The sequence below is a fragment of the Spea bombifrons genome, chromosome 3 (genome assembly GCF_027358695.1).
Source record: "Spea bombifrons isolate aSpeBom1 chromosome 3, aSpeBom1.2.pri, whole genome shotgun sequence".
NCBI classification, from domain to species: Eukaryota; Metazoa; Chordata; class Amphibia; order Anura; family Pelobatidae; genus Spea; species Spea bombifrons.
The window spans coordinates 15,656,773-15,680,923 of NC_071089.1; the positions used below are offsets into that span (position 1 = coordinate 15,656,773).

Here is a 24,151-nt window from a genome sequence, read left to right on the forward strand (position 1 = left end):
ACTCCTTTTTTAAAGCAAAGTAGATAACTTTGTATGTTTTCTAATGTAACACATTTGGAAAACATAATATTCTACACAAAAATGGGATACGCAATGGTAAAAAAAATAAAAAAAATCCCAAAATACTAACTTCCTGTTGTAGTCGCTTTAACTCGGCTTCCAGCTGTCCAGCTTCCTGTTTACTGTCCAAGAAATGTTCAGTTTTTTCTTCTCTAGAAAATGGAGAGAATAATGATATTTACGTAAGGTTAAGATACAAACAATATACAAAAAACATAGGACAGGGTAAACGTGACGGATCGGTAAGACAGTAAGCAGCAGGCAAGTTTAGGCGTTTTCAGCTTCGTGAAGGGCCAGTCCCAAAGAGTTTACCATGGATGAACGTCCAGGTTGACCATGCACCAAGTGCCAGAAAAGATTCCCTGCTCCCCCTTCCAGAAGCGCATGTAATGTTCATGTAGGGTGGGATCCTAGTTAAGGCACTCATGTATAATTTAACATTATGTTGACAAATATTAAGTAGCTATGCAGCTACACTTCAGGAGGCAAGAAGATCAGTAACTAGAAATATAGAACTTGGCAGTAGATGAGAACCATTTGGCCAACGTAGCTTGAGGTTTTTACAGCAGGGAAATGGACAAAACGTAATCAGTTGTTGGCCTTGACTTAGATTCAGGACAGTTATATGTCTATCACATGCATGTTTAAACGCCTTCAATCTATTAACCACTACCACCTCTGCTTGGAGACTGTTCCACTTATTTACCCATCTCAGAAAACAAAAGGATGTGGCTTTGACCGTATATAATACAATAATGTGGCACTAGAAAAGTGTCATCCATTGATGTATAGAACCTCACAAAGGATTCCAGAACCATCTTATTCTATGAACAAGTTTCTCAAATTAAGAGAGAGACCACACATTTCTAGACTGAATAGAACTAGAGTGTCAAATGTAAGAGCTGTGGACAGACTTGTTTCATTACAGCACAGGAAGCACGGCGCTGTACATTAATCAGATCCTGACTTCAACCGAACAAACAATGCGCTTATTTGATATTCATTCTGCAGACCAACTACGGGGGGCTGATTGCAAAGCTAACTCCTTCACTTCCTTTAAAAAATGATGGCAACTAAATGATGGCAACTAATTGGAGCGCACAATGCTAGAGCGGCGGCTCGTACAGAAAGGGTGCGCTTATAATAGCATGCAAGCTCCTGCAGTCGTTAAGATTTCTAATTAGAGGTTTTTATCCCCAGACTGAGAAGGACCGAACCAAATTAGAGGAGCACACTGGCATATAATGTTTAGACTATCTATTAAGTGCCAATCAAAGTAATAACTGCAATCTTTAAGCCAATTTCTACAGTGCAGCTGTGTGCAGAATGTATTGGGCGGTCTCTCCGAGCAGAAAGAGAATCACAAAATGAGGCCCCCCGGAAAAAAAAAATGTCTTCTGGTGACAGTTGGGTGAAAGTTGGGTCACACGTTCTGTCCATCTGACACCTGAGCTGTTTGAGCAAAGACCCTAAAACCGATGTACCGAACATTCCCAGGTTTGCTTTCTGCATTACAAATTTTATTTTCCTTTTTATTCTGGAAAAACCAGTAGACTAGACATATGTTTCCAATTTTGCCCCTACAAGTCGCATTAGTATGATTTTTCCCCACAAACTACTATTTTATTAACTTCTGAAATTTAAATAGGTATTAAAATAGTCCCCTAGTGAAACGCGACTCCGTGAACCTACATAGTATTGGATGATACAATTCCTGGTTACATCAGCGATACCAAGGAATTGGGAGGGTAGATGCAATTTAGCAGATGTGTTCAACGTCCTCCCAGTTTTCTCATCAAGTCAACGGACTTAATTGGTTTACATATTTGTTTTAACATAGGTTGATTTCTCATTCGAGATCGGTCTCAAAATACACAAACCCACAATATATGAATAGTAAATGGCTGCATTCTAATCTGAAATAAAATAATCAAATGTATAGCATAAATAAAATTAGTAGCTCTACATTTTACTAGGGCTGAAACAACGAATCGATAAAATCGATAATAATCGATAACGGAAATCGTTGTCGCCGATTTCCGTTATCGATTAATCGAGTGATCGATTCGTTGTTGGAGCACTCGGCTCCTTTTACTTACCTCCGCGAGCGTTCCCCGCTTCTGCTACACGCTCTGCAGTCTCCGCCTTCTTTTAACTACGTGACGGATGTGACGCGTTCCGGAGGTAAGTATTCTTCATGTCTATGTGCACAGATCGCACAGAGCCACTCGCACAGAGCGAATCGCTCTGTGCGAATGGAGCCACTCGCACAGAGCGAATCGCTCTGTGCGAATGGAGCCACTCGCACAGAGCGATTCGCTCTGTGCGAGTGGCTCTGTGCGATCTGTGCACATAGACATGAAGAATACTTACCTCCGGAACTCGCACTCGCACAGAGCGGCTCCACTCGCACAGAGCGGTTCGCTCTGTGCGAGTGGCTCCATTCGCACAGAGCGGTTCGCTCTGTGCGAGTGGCTCCATTCGCACAGAGCGATTCGCGGGGGTGGGGGTCCACGGCGGGGTGGGGGTGGGGTTTCAGGGGATGCAGGGCAGGGTGTGAGTGGGGGTGCAGGGCAGGAGACTGGGTGCAGGGCAGAGTGGGGGTGGGGATGCAGGGTGTGAGTGTGGGTGCAGGGCAGAGTGGGAGACTGGGTGCAGGGCAGAGTGGGGGTGGGGATGCAGGGCAGGGTGTGAGTGTGGGTGCAGGGCAGAGTGGGTGCAGGGCAGAGTGGGTGCAGGGCAGAGTGTGGGGGCAGGGCTGGGTGCAGGGCAGAGTTGGAGACTTGGTGCAGGGGCACAGTGCAAAGTGCTGGGTGCAAAGTGCCAGTGCTGGGTGCAAAGTGCCAGGGCTGGCTGCAAAGTGCCAGGGCTGGGTGCAAAGTGCTGGGTGCAAAGTGCCAGGGCTGGGGCAAAGTGCTGGGTGCAAAGTGCTGAGTACAAAGTGCTGGGTGCAAAGTGCCAGGGCTGGGTGCAAAGTGCAAAGTGCTGGTGCAAAAGTGCTGAGTGCTGGGTGCAAAGTGCTGGATGCAAAGTGCCAGGGCTGGGGCAAAGTGCTGGGTGCAAAGTGCTGGGTGCAAAGTGCCAGGGCTGGGTGCAAAGTGCTGGGGGCAAAGTGCTGGGTGGAAAGTGCAAAGTGCTGGGGCAAAGTGCTGGGTGCAAATTGCTGGGTGCAAAGTGCCAGGGCTGGGGCAAAGTTTCTTGAACAGTAATAGTCCACCTCTTTTCAGAATGTTTGGGGTTATTTTGTTTCATAAATATTGTGTTTGGGTTCTTGTACTTTGAAAATATTGTTTTTTATTACATCATAACAAAATAAGAATGTTAATGTACATTGTAAGTTGTTTTTTAACATCCAGTTCATTAAATTATTTTAAATAAACGAAAAATTTGCATATTGTTTTTTTTTTATCCGATTAATCGAAAAAATAATCGGCCAACTAATCGATTATTAAAATAATCGTTAGTTGCAGCCCTACATTTTACTATAAGAAAATCTATTATAATGATTTTAGTATTTCAATAAGAATCATTTCATAAGAATCTTCATTATAACCTAGATCTTCCTACTGGATGTCAGTACCATGAAAACAAGCCCCAACAAGATAAAGGCGATAACCCGGCTATGTTATCAAAAAAAATAAAAAAAAAAATTACATAGATTTTTCTGGGTGGCTTATATACCAGGACAACAATGAAAAAAATGGTATTTTCTTTTAATTACAATTGAATATTTTACAAATAACGCTGTTTCAGTTCCAATTCTAAATTTTAGGGAAACCGTTTGTAAACAGTAATGCTAGGATCATATTTACTATTGTACAGTGCAGCCTATAATTATTTTTAATTGCACATTTGAAGAAGTTACATATTTTATATGTATTAAGTCATTATGATCCGTTTCCTCAACCCCCAAATCATATGTATCACTATCTGGCAAAGGTGGAATTATGATATATCTCCAAATATCTGGAAAGTACAACCAAATATATATATATATATATATATTACATTACACTACATATACTTTAGAATTTGTCGGATGCCCCTCTCTCTGTTTAGGTGTAAGTCACCAAGCTGGCTTGGGAATCTTTTCCAATTCTCACATATGCCACTTGCAGTGTTATGGCTGGGACGGTGTGTTGGGTGGTCATTAGGGAATATTGCAGATGGTGAAAGGTTCTTATACAGTAAGCTTGATTCATTTTATGTGACTTTAACAGGAAAGTCAAAGCCCATCTTACTATTTCTGCATCTCCAAGCTGTCAGATAAAGTTATTGTTTTATATCGTGCCATCATATTCTATAGGAGGTTTATTATGGGAAGGCGGCACCAGAGACATCTGGTCTACCCATTTTCCAGATTTAACCCCTTCGAGACAAAGGCTGATTTTACTTTTTGTACCCTTTGTGACAATGGCCTTTTTAACATTTCTGCGCTGCTTGTGTTTAGCTGTAATTTTCTTCTTTCCCGTTTACTGAACCCACACACATTAGATATTGTTTTTTTCAGGACAAGAAGGGCTTTCTTTAGATGACATTGTTTTGATTGTATCATATTATTTACTATTAAAAAAATTATAAAATATGGTGAAAAATTTAGAAAAAAATGACTGTTTCTAACTTTTAGTTGAAAAATCTTTTACTAATCTATAAAAGGTAATGAAAAAACCTGCTAAATAGATTCTACTATTTGTCCTGAGTTTAGAAATACCCAATGTTTTTATGTTTTTTTGCTTTTTTCTACCCATTATGGGGCAATAAGTACAGGTAGCGTTTTGCTATTTCAAAGCCATTTTTTCCAAATCTGGTAATTCTTCCCCCCTTGTGCCATTTCGGGTATCTTTGAACCCGGCCAATGCAATTTACCCCATCAAGTCATATATTTTTGAAAACTAGACAGCCCAGGGTATTCCAAATGCTAGTATTTTAACTCTTTCCATGCACCATATCTACCACCAGTCTTTGTCAAACTTTATGGTAGTCATTTTTTTGCATTTATTTTGTCATACACATTTTACTTCAGGTATGAATTAAAATGTTCTCGTTTATGTCACTATCACAAAACACCCCAATATGTGTTCAGCAACATCTCCTGAGCACAGCGATACCCCACATGAATGATTTTGCCTGGCTGTTTGGGGGCAAAAGGGCCACATTTGGGGCATGCGCATTTTTCAATGTTGAACTTTGGCATTTGGGGATCCACTGCCCATGCCCTATTTGGTACATCTTTGAGCCGGGCCATTTCAGTGTGCCCAATAAACCCATATATTTTTGAAAACTAGACACCCCAGGGTATTTCAAATGCTAGTATTTTAACTCTTTCCATGCACCATATCTACCACCAGTCTTTGTCAAACTTTGTGGTAGTCATTTTTTTGCATTTGGTTTTCCACACACATTTTAATTCAGGTATGAATTAAAATGTTCTCGTTTATGTCACTATCACAAAACACCCCAATATGTGTTCAGCAACATCTCCTGAGCGGAGTGATACCCCACATGAATGATTTTGCCTGGCTGTTTTGGGGCAAAAGGGCCACATTTGGGGCATGCGCTTTTTTCAATGTTGAACTTTGGCATTTAGATCCACTGCCCATGCCCTATTTGGTACATCTTTGAGCCGGGCCATTTCAGTGTGCCCAACAAAACCATATATTTTTCAAAACTAGACACCACAGGGTATTTTAAATGCTGGTATTTTAACTCTTTGCATGCACACATTTTACCACCAGCATTTTTTCAAAGTTTGCAGTAATATTTTTGTGTGTGTATTTTTCCCCCACACACCTACTTTATGTATGAATTTACAGCTCCTGGTTTATGCCGCTGTCACACGACACCCCATAATGTGTTCAGCAACATCTCCTGAGTGCAGTGATACCCCACATGCATGGGTGTGTCATTTTTTGGGGGAACTAAAAGGCCACATTTGGTACGTGTGCATTTTTCTAATTGGAAATTAGATGTGTGGCCATCCTTCCCCCCGTGTTAATTGGGACCTTGTTGAACCTGGCCCATTCAATTTACCCCATCAAATCATACATTTTTTAAAAGTAGACACCCCACGGGCATTTAATATGCCAGTATTTTAACTCTTTCCATGCGAGAATTGTTTTAAGCTAATATGCTAACTTTAGGACTTGCTCACAAAAATATATTTTTTATATATATATATTTTTTTTTTTATTTTTTTTAAAAAAAAATTTAACATTTTTTTTCAACTTGGAGGTTCCCCTGATAGTGACATCAGTGGGAAATGATTTTTACATTTTACTGTTTTTTTACTATTTTTTTCTAATTATTATTAATTTTATTTTATTTTTTAATTTATTTTTACTAATCACACTGTGATTAGAAAGCTGGGCTCCATTGACTTGCATGGTGAATGCAGTACCTGTATTCAACCTGCAAGTGGAGCCAAAGTTCTCTAGATGGTCTGGACCATCTAGCTAAATTTTAAAATTTGTTGGTTCCTGTTACAGGACGGCGGCCATCTTCCTTGATGGCGAAGATTGCCGGTAGCTGCGGCTGTGACCGCTCTCCGGAGCGGTCACAGCCCATCAAAAGGTTAGTGTTTGGTGTCGCTGGATGCCTCCTGATCGAGGCATTCCAGCGACACCATTTAAGTTTAGGAGGCGATCGTCGATCGCCTCCTAAACGCTTTTAAAACGGGCGTCCGCCGCCATACAAAGTATGGCGGATGTTGACGCCCCGTGGAGGGGCCAGAGATGGCCCCTTCGTGCCGATCGCGGCGTTGCTGAATGCCTCGAGGTCGAGGCATTCAGCAACGCTTTTTGGGTGCAGAAAGCGATAGTAGATCGCTTTCTGCACCCGTTTAAAGACGTGCCGGTCCTGGCACGTCAATTGTCGTAAAGCACATGCTTTTCCGTGCCGTGCCAGGACCGGCAATTGTCATTAAGGGGTTAAAGACCCTAACCTTAATCAATCAGTCCTTAATGTTGTCTTTAGATTCAGAATAGCCTTATGCCTATCCCCTGCATATTTACATTTCCTCACTGTATCCATAGATACAGTCAGGATATTTTAGGTCTATCACAGTAGGATTAACCTAGTGCCCCGTTCATCTTGGTTACCAGGATTTTACATTCCTCTTAAGTGTCTGCATTCCATAAGCCTTGCTGTCCTACAGCTCCCATGTGGGCTCCTCATGACACTTTGCAGGACTACAAGGTCGTTCATCAGATAAGATGAATTGCTTTTTTGTCGTTGTGCCCCTGAACTCTCCTCCAGCCACACACCTTAAATATTAGGGTTATCTTACTGTCAAAAAAATAAATAAATCAAAAATCTATAGGCTATGTAAGGCTAGAACTCAATTTTGCTTCTATCACGAACCCAATGTTAAACACAAGTACATAAACAAGAGCGAAAGATGACAATCCAATAATCTGTCTAACTCTGTTTTACATGTTGCATGGGAAAAGAAAAAAAAATAAACTAGACAAACCCAAAGGATCCTAAAATAGATGCAGGATATGACAGTTAATGCTAAAACTGGAAAAAGTGAACCAAACCTCTCTCTGTAAAATAAAGTCCCCTAAGAAAATCACTCGACGCACTGAAAGGGGTTGAGGATGTCAATCACAGATTTATGTGAATTTTTTGCAAACCCTGTATTGAAAAGTCTTTATTTAAAGGTAATAGAGGAGTAGACCATGTTGATATGCCCCAAACCCAGTTCCTGTACAATAACAGTGTTTTTCATCTAAACTACATATAAAAAGAATTGCAAAACCCATTGACCTCCAGTAAATTAAAAATTACAAAAATCAAATAATACAATACAATGCCGTGAAGAGCTGCTTCCATCTTTCAAAATTAGAAACACTTGAGATTTTGAACTCGACATGGTTGATACTCACAGCTCCTGCCTCAGCCGTCTTATTTTAGCTTTGGCATCTGCCAGCTCCACGGACAGGTGCTGTCTGCTCTCCGTACGCCTCATACCCGGGGACCCGGAGGGAGATTGCGCGCATGTAGGCAGAGGTGCGAAGTGAAGAGAGTCCCTCTCCTCCGTCAGCTCGATAATAGTCTATGAAAAAAGTAATGAGCCGGGATTCAGAAGTTATTACAATCAGTAGAGATCGTGCACCTCTGGCCAGAGGACCGTCAGAAGACATCAGGCCAGAATGGACATTTTGTGCAAATCCCAGCCGATAGTTGCTCTTAAGCAGAATTTCGTGAAGCCTATCCTAAAAGCACCCACATGCATGATTTGCTAAATAAATCTGTAGGTGAGATGAAACCGCACATTTACTGACTTAAATACACATTATGAGGTGTCAACCCCAATGAGCGTTTCCTGCAAGAAGGGTGAAGATGGCCCTATCATCTAAAATAGCTAAATCTAACCAGTTTAATCACCCTCAGTCCTTTGTGCAGGAAAAATCACCAAAGTTCACCATTAGCCTTACATTTATATAATCTACTTTGGCTATATCACAAAGCATGCAAAGCCAACTATCAAACGAACTGGAAGCTTAATAGCACGTGGATATGTTTCATTGTTCATGACACTTCCTTTTGGAGACATAACAAGGATCTGTGAAATCACGCTGTAAATAAATTATCTGTCACCCTGAAATAACTATTCAGCCTGTTATCAAATCCTGCCTCTCCCAGCACTAGCACTTCACGGCTGCTTGCAGCGATTCATCAAATACTTCGGCAAGAACTCGCAAGGCCTTTCACAGCCGTGAATCAGATTAACAGCCGCTATGCGACAAGACAAAGCTTTGTAGACATCCAAATCTGCTTAACCAACCAACAGGTCTTTAACGCTCGCCGGACTCGTAGTACATATGGAGAACAGTGCAGGACAACATTTTTTTTTCCTGAAACTTTGGTTTGAGGTCACAATGCTATTAAATGACTGATCTCATAAAATAGCACCTTATGACTTGAGGGGGGCTGTATAGACACTTATCAAGCATGAAAAAAAGGGGATACTAAGCAAGCATGGGCCATACAATAAAATAATTCAATGTTTACCAAAGTAAAACATTTGAGTGGCATGCCCTTCATCCACATCATTAGGCTACAGCTACGAGAGTGTATAAGAGAAACCAAGAACTTGTCTTTTATGTGCGTTCACAGACACTATGGCAGACAGAAACAATAGTGCTTGATAAACCAATAATTCATAAAAATAGCATTTATAAGCACTGGACAAGACTGACGTTAATTTCTTAAGCACAAGCTTAAAAATACATACATACATGCCTTATAAACCCACCTATGTTCAAACATGAAAACTATTGTTCATGGAGAAAATCTCTAAAACTTAAAGAGAAGTATGTGACATTACACTAAAATGAAAACGGTCATACCTCTGACTGGTCATCTCGTTCATTGACAAGTCTTTTTAAATGGAAACTGGTGCTTTTCAGGAGGGACAGCAGATCCTCTTGGGACAAATCAGCCGTGTCCGTTAATTGCAGATCAAATACATTTTCCTGATTGTGTGTTACCTTACGGGGAAAAAAATACATGCGAATTGGTTTAAAAATAATAAAATTTGAAGAGCCATTCTCATTCTTATAGGATGAATTAAATGCAGTAACATCAGCATATCTTGAGTAAAATATACTATTTAGCTGTTGGTATGCAGAATAATGAATAATCGGAGATGGATTTATCAATACACAGAATTATTGTTAATATCCTGGGCAAAGGCATAACGGAAATGTTGCCTGAAGAAAAGGGTTTCCCCAATCACTCTTGCATTTTCAGTATAGCAACTTATCAAAGTAATAATCAATCTAAAATGTATCTACTTAAATACCTCTTGGATATGGGATGCCACAGCTGCTTTCGTATCAAAATCCAAATCCTGTATTTTTTCAATGAACTCTTCTTTTCTTTCACACTAACACAAAAACAATGACAATAAAGTAAAATTCTATATTAGAACAGAAAAAATGTATATAGTATACAGGTTTTGTTTTTCACAAAGGGTGATGGATTTATGTAAACCTTATATATCTATAAGGTTCTGAATCATGCCTGAAGCCGTCAAGAAGTTAGTGGAATAGATAAATGGGGAGGAATAATTCTAAGAATCAGAAGTCATAGGGGAATGTGACAGATTAAATGGCAGTGGTGCAGGGCTGCAGTTGGTCCTTTACAAGCCGTCATTTCTAATATTAGTGATTGATAAAATACCAGGTGCCCAAAGAGTTTTGGTTCCTAAATTCTAGATTTTTGTGCCATTTTCTATGGGAAATGGATTATGGATATATAGCTATATATCCTCCGGGTACCTATAAAAATACAAAAAGGCTCCTAAATGCTACATAAATTTGCAAAGCCAGGTTTAATACACAATAAAAATTACCAAGATGGTAGTAATAGCAAACACAGCTTCTTATATGAGCAGAGCACGTTTCGCTTCAAACCATTTGTGATCATTAAAAGTTGCCATAAGGCTACAGGAAGGGTTAATAAGGCATCTTGCAAAACCAGAAAATCTAACTTTTCTTTGTGCAGATCCCGTCATAAACGTTCTCTAGAAACCTGTCCAAACCCCACCATAAAGTGACTGAAACATGAAGAGCACCAAAGCAGGGTATCTTCAAAAGATGCCAGATAACCTGTCCAGGGTGCCATAAATTCCTACGAGGACTGGGCACTAGAGTCACACAGGGGACACAGCTCCTAGCTATCCTCATAGTTCTGATGTTAAAAATATTAGGTTTTAATAATTAGGGTCGGACTGGCCTACCGGGGATATTTCCCGGTGAGCTGGCCATGCAGCACCACGGTCACACAGGTATCGATACAGAACAATGGCCGCCTAACGCGATCCCGCAGCTATGCGCTGTGTGAGGAAACACTCTTTTCCATCACAGGTCCCTGCTTACCCTGGGCGGCAAAAGAGTTTCCTCTCACAGCGCGCGGGCGTCACATCAGTAAGCTGGTGTCCTACTATTTAAAGGCCTGCCTTTTCCCCCCAGTCCAGCCCTGTTAATAGTAGACTCATAACACGAGTGCCCTCCAGAAGATGGGAAACATGGCTAGAGGGGGTCAAATGAGGCCTGGGCAATAGAAAAAAAAGTCCCACTGTCAGGTAGATGTTTTGTACCTATATGTTCGTTATAATCTGAGAGAGGTGATCAACCCAAAGCTATTAACACACAAGATGTCATAACAACCAAAATATGACATTTTAAAATATCAGGCAATCGTTTGCCGTTAGATTTTTATGTATTAACTCATTAAGAGTGTCGTAAAGTGCCTGCGCCACACACTCCCCCCATGTGACACCAAACAGACGTTCTGCTAGAGAAAGGGCATTCCTATAAAACACAAGTTACTGAATTTCTTTTGACAAGAGACTAACATCTGGTCATTGCCGCAGATTATTTTACTTTGGTACGGTATAGTTTTTGTGTTTAGTGCTTGTTTACTTCAACCCTATTTTGTATGTCCTCATATCATTATTTTTGATCAGTTTTGTTTGTGCTCTAATCTTGAACTCTTAGTGTAGGTGAATAGCAGCTTGTATCATGTCACCATTTTTTCTAATATGGACATTATAGATTTTAGGCTAAATTGGGGTTTTCTATAGCTGGAGCAGAATAGGGGGGTTACCAAAGCCTCCTTAGGTATTTTTATAACTTTGTGGTGGCAGCGAGTAACTGAGGGGGATGAGGTGAACCGGTCTGGATAAGGGTGGTGTTCCGGACTCTTGGGAAGAGCCTGGTTTCTCTTAAGCCTTTCAGGTCCATCTCCCATAACGTCCGTGACATTATCCCCCCATTCTTGTGGTCCCCCCCAGGTCTGAGTAACGTGGAGCAATAAGATTTGATGTAATGTCCCAGTTAGTGGATTTTTTTCGGACATGTAGTGAACACAAGCTTAGGGGACAGCGGGAGCCCTGCTTCCCCTTTCTGAAGGACAAAGGGGCCAAGGATCATGAAAGCTGCGATCCCCTTAACAAAAAAAAATAGTTCACTGAGATCTCGCGTACGAATGCATACAAGGATGCTTTAGTATTATGCGATCAAACTATAGAACACAACATTTATCACATAAATATTTCAGAAAACCGGGTGACTCATGAGTACAACGTAAAGAATCAGGAACCTACCTGGACTGCACAACCCAGCAATAGAAGGAGAAGTTTTTTCATTTCTTCAGTACCTTGCTCTGCCAAACAGAAATAAAGCTACTTAGGAATAACACTTTGCATTTCTATGAATAAACGCTGCTTGCCACACTGCTATTCGAATGACAGTAGAATGGGCAAACAAACCTACTTTTAAGAATATATGAATTCTTTATTTTTTCTGGCAAAGAATATAACTGTCAATAGGTCACAGGGTTAAGGCACAAATATTGTAATCACCATCACATCTTCCTTTTAAGTATGCATTATTCATTTGTGTGCTAGATCCAATTTTAGGGACTTTGGGTAATACTAAGCCACTTACCAGAAAACGGATTCTTGCCAATGATTAGAATGTTTGGCAAAGTCATCATGATCAACTGTTGCAAAGATTCCTGTGGCGAAAAAGGACACAGTTACACAAAGAATTAGTGTTTTTTGTTTTGTTTTTTTATTTTAACAGGATATTGAATGTAAAACATTGTAGATAGTTTCCCTAGCAAACAAAAAGCTATACTGATCACAGATGTGTCTAACTCTAAACTAAAGGGACAGTTTATTGTTCCGGACAACCCCAGGAAAGGAGAATGCATAAGTACTCTGGGTACATTCTTAAAAAATGGGAGGAAAAAAAAATAAGTGGCCCATACAGTTGCTATGGCTATTGTCGAACATGATGAATGATTAAGAGGGGTACTAAAATTATTTCCATGGATATCGTTATACAAGTCTTACACATAACATATATAATTTATATTATAATATAGCACATGCAAACAAGTATGACCAATTGACGACTTGAAAAGTCAGCCCTGTTATCGTACATGCAGATATGAGCGTATAAAAATACAGCAATTCATTTTTACAGGTTACAGCTTAAAATTGAATGAAATTCTAAAAACTTTGAAAGATCTATCTATATCCTGTGAACAAAGTTTTCATTTTCCATGTCTTTGGGTTAAAATCTAACTGCAGAAAATAAACACAAATTCTCTCAGTGCAGAATAAGTTTAATAAACATATATGAAAAAGGATGTTTTTTCACTAAAAGGACTGAATGTATAAACACAAGCCATTCAACGCTTTCTGTTGCAGGAAATGCCAGAGAATCTTACATGTTAATTTCTAGATCGATGACAAGCAGGGTTTTGATTGAGCTTGCCACCTGGGTTCTCCCTTTGTCTCAATTATAATAAATGTCACACATTCGCCCTTGGCTTGTGGATAAGGGAACTTGTAGGGGTAGAACCGCTGACATACAAAAGAGCACTATTACCACTAAAACCACAGGACAGCTGCCTTATGCCATTCTATGTATTAAGTTCTATGATCAAATGCTCAAACTTCTCCTCGAAGACCAGATACCAAGTATAACAACAAAGAATGACTGTTAGTTTTGGTCAACCATGTGTTTTTTGATTGCTGAGAAGGTGAAAAAAGAAGAAAAAAAAAAAATAAAAAAAAAGGAACGTGATCAGTACAGTCTTTCACTTTATGATAATCAAACCGGACATCTTTGTTTAGAGGTTTTGCTGTCTTTTACTGACATTATCAGTAGACATCTCACTCCAAAAGTGTGAGACCCCTGTGTGTCCTGATAGTCAAGATCTATGAATCAGCTTGTCTAACAAGCTTAACGAAAAACAAAGGTCTGTTGAGGGACTGTTTTTATTTTTCTTAGCAGGTTATGGGAGAGAGAAAAAACCCCAACACAGAACGAAAACTTACATAGCAAAGTCAAGTTTGTAGCTCTTTACATCGATCTACTGTATGAAACAGCTTTGATTGAAAATTAAATTCAATGTAATTGTAGATCTGCTTTCACATTACGGACTGGCACATTAACACATTCTGTTTATTGCTAATTAAATATAAGAACAGTAAGAACAATTATTGAAAGGAACCCTCCAATCTGATTTTCATGTTAAATGCATAATGAATCCACCCATTTATTAGATACATAAATTGATGCAGGCATTCTTTAGTTACAGGAGCGCTTCTGTCTTACTCAACTCCCCCCCAGCTGCATCTATAAAATCAGGGAGCGTACCTCAGTATGCTTCTTGCACATGCTCAGCAGAACTCACATTCTAGTCAATAGGAGTAGCAGCTGCCAATCACATTTATGACAGCTGAACATGTGATGGCTGCTGCTTTAGTGGCTTCAACAAGAGTGCTACTGATCATGAAGAAGAAGTGTACCTTGTTTCATTAGCATGGAGTCCATTCAACTAGCAATTTGTATGCGATTTATTTGTATGATTGAAATGACATTAAAACGTCACGCTCTAAATCAGAGTTTCAAAATTCAGCCCTATGAGTTAAGGTTTTACCTGTATACCGCTTAACTGTTTATCCAAAATTTACAGAGAAAAAATATTTGGAGTGCCATTTATAGGGAAATAACAGAGGGGGGTTTATGTCCTTTTTCAAATTGTTTTATGTGATTTGATGTACAGTTTCCCTAAGCTAGGCATCTATAAATAGCTTAACACAGCCTACAAAATATACGAATGTGTGTATACATTTCCCTATGTAAGTGTAAGCCCCTCTTCCCCTATATCTATCTATAGCCAACTGCCCCCCGGCAGGGTTAAATAAACTTAATTATGAAACTGAAATGGTGTATTTTTTAAAGGTCACTGGCAAATTCAGAATTGTATATGTCCTCAAGAAGAGGTCTCCCTTTGTAATGGAGATTATTCCCTTGTGGTAACCTCATCGCATGCATGGCGCCGTAATACCCAATGACTGCTTACAGGGCAAAAGTTAAGGCAGCTTAAAATTCCTTTGAAGGATATAAGAAATTGCTGAACAACCATTTTATTTCTTAATGCTCTCTGCTTGCACTGCAAGCATCTAACTTAAAAACTCAAGTCCTCATCGAAGTCCAAGCATGTAAAAAAATCCTGTCCATATTAAAGTTTAGTAGCGTCAAACATGCAACTTAGAAGCTTGTGCAGTGCTATTTGCAACTTATCCGTAAAAAAAATTGTACACATCTGTTCGGAAGAGTGCGTGACACACAAGGGAAGTGAAGAACCTCAGAATATAAAAAATACGTATATATAGAAATTGAAGCATACAGTCTTATGCCATACGGTGCCATGCTTCTCCAGAGGCCCAACATATTTAGGTACCCTCACAGAAAGTGACCACCACGCACTCCCAGTGTGCTAGCCGTCAAGTCAAAAAAAACGGACGGCCATTACAATATTTAAGAACAAAATCCCGGGATTGGGCTTCGCTGGAATAAAATTACTATTTTATTGAAGAGGTGTGCAGTGTCCGTGCTTTGGTGGATTTCTAATATTTAATATATTTTTTTTTATAAGGCTAGCAAATGCTCCATTAGGTAGTGAAGGCCTAGTCCCTTTACCTAAGGCTTGTTTTGGAGTGCGATATCATGCCACCTACTGCAGCTTTGGCTCCCTAGTAATATGCTACACATGAAACCTACGTAGCCCTCAAAACACCACAAGCCCCTGCTGGTCATAACTTATTAGTTGAATGCCTATGAAAAAATGCAAGTCCCATGGAAAATAGTTTTTTCCTTGGGCATTAAGCCCAGCTCTGCATACGGTAAAGTAGGTTAGCATTGATAGAAACCCGGTTTTATTTCATTTTACTCCAATAAACTTCCTTTATCCGCAGACCTGGAGGCCGCCATTGTTGTCAGTCATGTGACATTTTCAGTGTTTTGCAACAAACAATCACCACACTGAGTGGATTCTTTACAGCAATGCTAATGAAGTCCGTCCTTTCACAGACTTTAGTCAGCGTCCAGCTGGGTGGTGAGCTATCCTCTTGTTTACAACAGGCATTATGATAAGGAGTCACGGCAATCAGTCATACACAGCTAGAACACATACATGCAGCCGCAACATTATATAAAAACTAGACAAAAAAAAAAACAGCACAATATTTACTTTTACATAATCTTTAGTTAGTAGTAACCAAAAACTTGGTGGGAGCTCAGCTTTAAGAATTTAGTAAATAGTGGTTAACAGATACCCTAAAAAAAAACAAAACAGAAACTATTTTTAATCAGACACTATGAAAAAAAATTAATTCCAGTAAAATATAGCTTGGTTTTATTTTTTTCCAGAAGCTGTTTTGTTTGCCATAACCAACAATTCTGGAATTATCTCCAATTATAATAATCTCTCTAGAATTTTGCTCTGGAAATGCCGATTATAAATCAGCTCAGGGACTCTGTCTGCGGCCCTTTCTGTAACAATGTAACTTTTTTTTTTTGAAAACAGGTTTTGCTGGGATGAGGGGCAGAGGTCTTACTCAAACAGTCGTGACTGAACTCATTTCCTCAGGCCATAACCACAGAACTGGCCGGGTGCTTTGATTTTGCAGAATCATATCCTTTATCAACAGAGCCAAAGGATACGACATCTTCTAATCTGTGAGTAAGGGTGTCGATCAATAAAAAGGATAGCGTTTATAACAAAAAACAAAGATTTTATTGTTTTCCTTTGAACATCTTGATTTAATTATTTAACTTTTGGTATCGAAGACATGTTAGAGTAAAACTAATTGAATATATATTAATTATAGTTCTTAAAAGCAGAAAAGCTATTTGTAAGATGGTACCAGACTGCTTTCCAAGGGTCTTTTTAATTCTATATGTTCTATACGTCAGCTCATGCACCACATGACAAAAAACCCCAGGAGACTGAAAATCACCATTAGCAACACCAGCTGCTTATCATAAGGGGCGGTTTTCCTTACTTTTCTATATGTAGAACTTTTAAAGCTAAACTATAGGAGAAATAACATTTCCAGAGAAATAGTTTTTACTTGTCACAATTATAATTTTTCAGGGAACGCTAAATTTTTTCATAAACCTTTAGAGGAAATGATAAAATAAAGACCTGCCTAAGTTTATTTACTCACTCTACTAGAAAACAAAATTAAAACGGACAGTGTAATGTCCCTGACACCTCAGTAAAGAACGCACTTTAATGTACTCTGCCTACTGTTCTCGAAGCAGCCAGGGGCAGGAAAGAATTCTCACTGAAATCAATGGAAGGGCTTGCTGTGCATGCGCACAGGGGCCTATACAGTATTCACAGAGCCAGTACTGGAGCTGACTGGCAGTTACTATAACATCTCCTGCAATGTAAAGGGGCCATACAGCTATCATATGCATTACAGGACATATGGTGGCTGGAGAGTCCCATTAAAAGGTTTGGAGTTTATTATCTTTCCGTTAAGAGCGCCAATGAATTACAAGCGCCATACAATTTAAATTGGGCAGTTAACCTACATAATATACATTAATGCATACAGATACATCAGAAGCCAGGAACCTTGCCCGTGAGCTGCCATCGAGCCTAATGGTACTTTTACACAAAGTTCCTGGCACGAACGGTGGTCCTTTGAGGGACTCGCTCAAGAGCTTACAATCTTAGGCACCTTTAAACTTCTTAAAAAACAGTGACTTAAACTAATCTGCTGTTACCAACTCTAAAAACACCAGTATCTAACGGACCACGTTTGCATTCTGTAAGAGTAGAGAACTCCGGCACAGTTACGTCTTTTGAAATTGTTTCTCTTCTGTAGTTACAGTTTCCATTGTTATCTCAGTTACATTTGGCTGGAGGATCCAGTAATTGGATCTCCTTAGCCAGGGTACGGACTCCTAAAGTGAAAATCTATGTTATGAATCTTTTTCAGGAGCAAAAATAATTACCATCTGTCCCAAAGTGTGAGACATGAAAGTAAGTGGCAGCAGTGGCTGGGGGGGCATTATTGTAATTAGATACCCTTTTAAATGTCCAGTCTGTGTTTCAAATCCTTTTGACACAGGGTATCCTACACAACATGATTTTGAGTGAGCCTTTGCTACTTAGTGTTTTAAAGCTCAAGTAACTATTCCCTCTAAGAAGCCAATCGGGAACCGAAACCGTTAAAGAAACTATTCAGTGAAAAATGTAAATTACAGGGAACACTGAAACAGCAGATTGCCCAGGGCAACTCGGCAAAAAGGCATTTCCGCAATCTGTTTTCCTTCAATAATTTTCTAGCTGCAGCACGTAACACACAAAACAAAGAGGTCAAGACGATGCTCGCCAGGACAGATATCCACCTGCTTCAAACCATCCTCTATACTCCATTACTAGACATGTGCAAGTGGAGCAAAAATTTGCCAAAAGCAGTTTTTTGAGCAACAAATTATGTTCTCTGGCCATTCGGTTCAGATGAAAATGAGAGGGTGGCCCATTTTAAATTCAGGATGTATCAAATGAATCTTGACCAACATAAAATTTTTTAAAAAAAACTATTATTTCGGTTAACAGAGATAAAGGTTATTTACATAAGTGGATTTCGCCACATGCCATGGTGGATGAGAGGACCAAGCTGGAGAATAAATTTTAAATCAACCCAAAACGTAGCAAATTTTAAATTAAGGGAATCCTAGATCTGCGTACAAAGCAAAAGAAATAAAGCCTGGATTGGGTGAAAAGCTGTCATCACAAAAAAAACAAAAACCAAGAGGACAAATGAGCAGACTAGATGGGCCGAATGATTCCTATGTGCCATCAAATTCTGTATCTATATTAACCTCCAAAATCTGAACTTTTCCTGGAACCATCTCTTCTGTGAACTATTTCTGCAGGTTTGGGCGGTCTTCAATCCTATCTCCAATGAGGGATCCCTTAAATTTTGTTCACGTGGTCAGTATATAACTGAGAGCCGAACCTTTCCTTTCCCTTCATCCATTCTACTGCCAACCTGATTTTTTCTTCAGCTCCATAACGCGCATATACCATTACACATCTAGTTTATGAAGTTCTCAGAGAGTATAAATGCCAGTTCATCCATGTGCCTACACTAGGTAGCTCTCACACGCTGCGTCCTTGGCATTTCTCATCTACCGGTAAAAATGGATTTTGGACATTAATATTAATGGAAATAGTTTGCAGGATGCTGTGCAGCTGCTGAATGGCATTGAGCTCGATAAAAGCCACCTTATTGCACTTTATTATTGAAGAGATGGCCAAAATAAGGTGTCGGGAATAGTCTCATCACATGATGCTACAATACATTCAGGCCCTGACTAGCTCTACCGTATTGATGCACGTGTGTGACACATCAGCCGTGGCCCATAAAGTGCCAGGGTCAGTTTTACCTCTCCAGTCACATAGTCTATACACGTTACCCACTTATCCAACTCAAAAACGACGGCCTCTCCTATAATATTGAACTCTCAGCCTTGGTGCAAGAGTTGTATGTAACCTGTTTAAATAATAAAACTTTCAACAAGTGTTGTAGGATCTGTTGTAGATATTAACTACTACGGCAGAGTCGATACTTAAAAGAAAAAAAAAATTTAATAAAAAAAACGGTAAGTCTTGGGGTTTAAGCAATGTAACGTTTTAGCAAATTGCCTCAGGATTTGCAGTTTTGTGCACATAATGAACTATTGTATGAATTATATTTAGCCAAGACTAATTTCCAGCAACTATTTTTTTTTTATTGTAACGACTAAGTGATGAGGAATAATAAGCTCACTTATATATTTTATATTTATGTGTGTGTGTGTGTATTTAAGCATTTTGGACTCTAGTGCATTTTACATGTATTCTTTATTTACTGGAAATTGAAAATAAGATTTCTCTCTCATTTAATTCCCACCATAGCTGCTCAGTAGCACTAGCATTATAATCAGTTGGCATGGTAGCAGCCAATCGCAGATATGCCAGCAATTCACAGCTCACATATGATTGGCTGCCATACCTCCCACTGACTTGAACGGGAGTGCCGCTGAGCATGTGCTAAACGTGTACATAGGAACGCTTCCTGCTTTCTGTAAATGCAGCTGGGGATGGGTTAAATTAGACCAAGGTTTCATTTTCAATCTTCTTTAACTGAAGAACACCTTCATCACTTTTCATGCAGTAGAAGGCATTGGAATCCATGCAAAATGGACTACAAATATTAATTTAATATACAAATGCCTCATCATAGTCACACAAACACACATTGTAGAGCTGCTTGGCCCAAATATGTGCATGATCCCAAACCGCTAAAGATAAGAATATAAAATTTGCACCATATCTCTCTGTAGATCTACGTACAAATGGAACTCCACTTAATATAATATTCTTGTAGAATTTGACAGCAAATCAGAACCATTTGGAACATGTAGTCTGCCCATTTTTCCTGATGTAAAGACTCAGACCTTAATAAGCCAAAAATAAATAATTTAATTGCTTGAAAGATCTCTGTACAGGAAGAAAAAAAAATGAGTAACCTAGAAATAATATGCGGTGATCCCATCCAAATATGGGGAAAAAAGGATACAACTGACGTGTAAAAAAACAAACTGGAAACAGCGATTGTGTTGGAGCTGAACGCTCTGATGCTGGAACGCCGCCAATACAGGCAGAGAATAAGGATGACAACAGAGCCATGTGACAAGGAAGTCATTACTCAGCTATCATTTATTTAACATTATAAAAGGTGCCTAATCACAGCGCAGCCCAGTCACCAGTTCTCACTCCAGGCTATTGGAAATGTATCAAAATCAGATCTACAACACAAAAAGTGTGATATTCACCGAATTTACACCGACCTCGTAAAAGGAGAGACATTTCCACTATTATTATAAACAGCACAAACACATTGGGAGCATTGATGACTGGCACAGCAAGACCCATTACGGCATGTAGCAAATCCTGGAGAAAGTTACAGATTCTACAAACATAGGCAAACAGAGAATATTGACCACAATGGCCAAACATAGTCAAGCTAAGTCAATAAAAGCCAAAATAAATACTAAGAAGTGGAATGTCTCTTCTACATGCAAAAAAATAACCTAAAAACGAATTCTGAAGTTAAGGCAGATACGTTATTCATTTGTATCGCTATTTTTAGGATTAAAAGAAAACCGACTCATGAAAAACTTACCTGATAGTACGATTTAATCTGTTTCACCAAGACAGACAGATTTTGTATCCTAAGGGAAGCATCATTGTTGATATTTTTATATATTCTTTGATTGTCTGCTTTAGGATTTCTGAAACAAAGAAAAAAATATATTAAAAAGTGTAAATTGTTAAGACACAGTACAAGCAGGGTTAAGCCTAACATAACTATTTTCCCCGAGCACGCCAGACAAAACTACATGTTTGGGATCTGCCTCCTGCATACACCTCATTGCTGACATGGGAGAGAACCTAATGGTGTTGTCCCCTACAAGCTCAGATCCCTATATAGTAATGATTAAGAGTATTTAGACATGTGTTGGATATTAATTGTATCTACGATGCCAGCAACCATTGCAGCTGGCAGAACTGCTTCCATATTGGTCTTAATGCATCCACAAGCCCCTACCCCCGATGTAGTGATGTGACAAATACCGCAATAGTGACTTCCGCTTAAGGTTTTGAGAAAGAACAGCTGTCAAGGCGTTGAACCACTTGCCAATAAATTTTATTAAATAATTTAATAATGTGTGTGTAATATATATCATCAGTTTTACTCTTCAATCTTTGTTCACGGCCTACCAACTGCTTACAGGAACATCCATAAAATACATTATAGTCCCCTTTATGTCTGCCCAGCGTGTTTCACCGGCCTGTGCCAAATACAGGACACCACTGTGCTCCTTACTCAACCAAGCTGCAAAAAGTCCTTCTTCCTCTGCTCTCTATTTCATGAGAAATTGAAGGGGTGAGAAACAAGATCGGTGGGCAGTAATGAGATGGGAAACCAACTACACGCCAATGACTCCCAGAGGAGAAGTCACAGGCCAGGAGGCCATGCAAACTCAGCTGTCAACCGGAGAGCTTCACCATACGATCGTTAACAAGAGTTGCGATCCATCACCGCCGTATACATAAAATCACATATGTTTATATGAAACAGAGGTGTATATAGGTACCTAAACATAAAAGATACATATGGTAGAAAAGCATTTACACTGAACCAGAATATTATTCTATTATTTATATAGTGCGAAGAATATAGGCAGAGGTTCCTACAATACATACATTCAAATGGTATGGACAAAACTAGAACTGACCGACTAAGACCAACCAATAGATTAGGTATAGACCTGCACGCAAGTTTAAATTCTAGAGGTTATCCACTTATTTACTACTACCTCAATCCGTTGCATCACAAAGTTGAAACACAAAAGTTATGTAAATACATAAAAACGGATTTGTGGAAATAGTTTATGTATATATGGAAACACAGATTTAGGAGACTATTAACCAATGGCCCTATTCATATTATGGTACTTCAGGAGCCATTAAATGGTATAGAAACAAATTTATAGAAACAAATTTTGATGTATAAGGGCTGAACAGGAGTAGATTTGCCCCATTTATTTGGAGAAAAAAAATATCCATAATGTTAAGGAGAAACTGCCTTATGAGGCTAATATTGACTGCCTTAGTGCTTTTTTGTGCTTTAATGCCATAACTATTGCATCCTTAAATCGTCTACATCCAGTTGGGACGGGGGAAAGTTGATTCCTTAAATATATGCAATTCCTGATTTGACATCAAGGAGAAACACCAAAAGGTATTTTAAGCCCCCCTTAAACATTACATTTCCACCATCTACTATATATTGCGTATTGCTTTGTTTCTGATCACTGAAAGTTGTCCATTTAGCTCAGATGCCACACACAGAATTTGTTCCTGTTACCGATCCTAATAAAACAAAAGCGGGGGCATCCCTTCACCAGGGCAACTAGAAGAATGAACTTTAACCCCTTCGAGACAAAGGCTGATTTTACTTTTTTGTACCCTTTGTGACAATTGCCTTTTTAACATTTCTGCGCTGCTTGTGTTTAGCTGTAATTTTCTTCTTTCCCGTTTACTGAACCCACACACATTAGATATTGTTTTTTTCAGGACAAGAAGGGCTTTCTTTAGATGACATTGTTTTGATTGTATCATATTATTTACTATTAAAAAAATTATAAAATATGGTGAAAAATTTAGAAAAAAATGACTGTTTCTAACTTTTAGTTGAAAAATCTTTTACTCATCTATAAAAGGTAATGAAAAAAACTGCTAAATAGATTCTACTATTTGTCCTGAGTTTAGAAATACCCAATGTTTTTATGTTTTTTTGCTTTTTTCTACCCATTATGGGGCAATAAGTACAGGTAGCGTTTTGCTATTTCAAAGCCATTTTTTCCAAATCTGGTAATTCTTCCCCCCTTGTGCCATTTCGGGTGTCTTTGAACCCGGCCAATGCAATTTACCCCATCAAGTCATATATTTTTGAAAACTAGACAGCCCAGGGTATTCCAAATGCTAGTATTTTAACTCTTTCCATGCACCATATCTACCACCAGTCTTTGTCAAACTTTATGGTAGTCATTTTTTTGCATTTGTTTTGTCATACACATTTTACTTCAGGTATGAATTAAAATGTTCTCGTTTATGTCACTATCACAAAACACCCCAATATGTGTTCAGCAACATCTCCTGAGCGCAGCGATACCCCACATGAATGATTTTGCCTGGCTGTTTGGGGGCAAAAGGGCCACATTTGGGGCATGCGCATTTTTCAATGTTGCACTTTGGCATTTGGGGATCCACTGCCCATGCCCTATTTGGTACATCTTTGAGCCGGGCCATTTCAGTGTGCCCAATAAACCCATATATTTTTGAAAACTAGACACCCCAGGGTATTTCAAATGCTAGTATTTTAACTCTTTCCATGCACCATATCTACCACCAGTCTTTGTCAAACTTTGTGGTAGTCATTTGTTTGCATTTGGTTTTCCACACACATTTTAATTCAGGTATGAATTAAAATGTTCTCGTATATGTCACTATCACAAAACACCCCAATATGTGTTCAGCAACATCTCCTGAGCGCAGCGATACCTCACATGAATGATTTTGCCTGGCTGTTTTGGGGCAAAAGGGCCACATTTGGGGCATGCGCTTTTTTCAATGTTGAACTTTGGCA

The 24,151-nt window shown here is 39.1% G+C and overlaps 1 protein-coding gene across 6 annotated transcripts in view; it reads right to left on the minus strand.

Moving 5' to 3' along the window:
* CCDC88A (coiled-coil domain containing 88A) overlaps positions 1-24,151 on the minus strand; it is a 75,258-nt gene that overhangs the window by 37,143 nt on the left and 13,964 nt on the right. For all 6 annotated transcript variants that reach the window (XM_053458583.1, XM_053458579.1, XM_053458580.1 and 3 more), the window contains exons 3-9: positions 21,122-21,230; positions 12,519-12,588; positions 12,176-12,234; positions 9,869-9,952; positions 9,414-9,554; positions 7,947-8,116; positions 131-212 (exon numbers count right to left, since the gene is read on the minus strand). In XM_053458583.1, the coding sequence (XP_053314558.1) occupies positions 131-212; positions 7,947-8,116; positions 9,414-9,554; positions 9,869-9,952; positions 12,176-12,234; positions 12,519-12,588; positions 21,122-21,230 (715 nt within the window). The remainder of the gene's footprint in view (positions 1-130; positions 213-7,946; positions 8,117-9,413; positions 9,555-9,868; positions 9,953-12,175; positions 12,235-12,518; positions 12,589-21,121; positions 21,231-24,151) is intronic.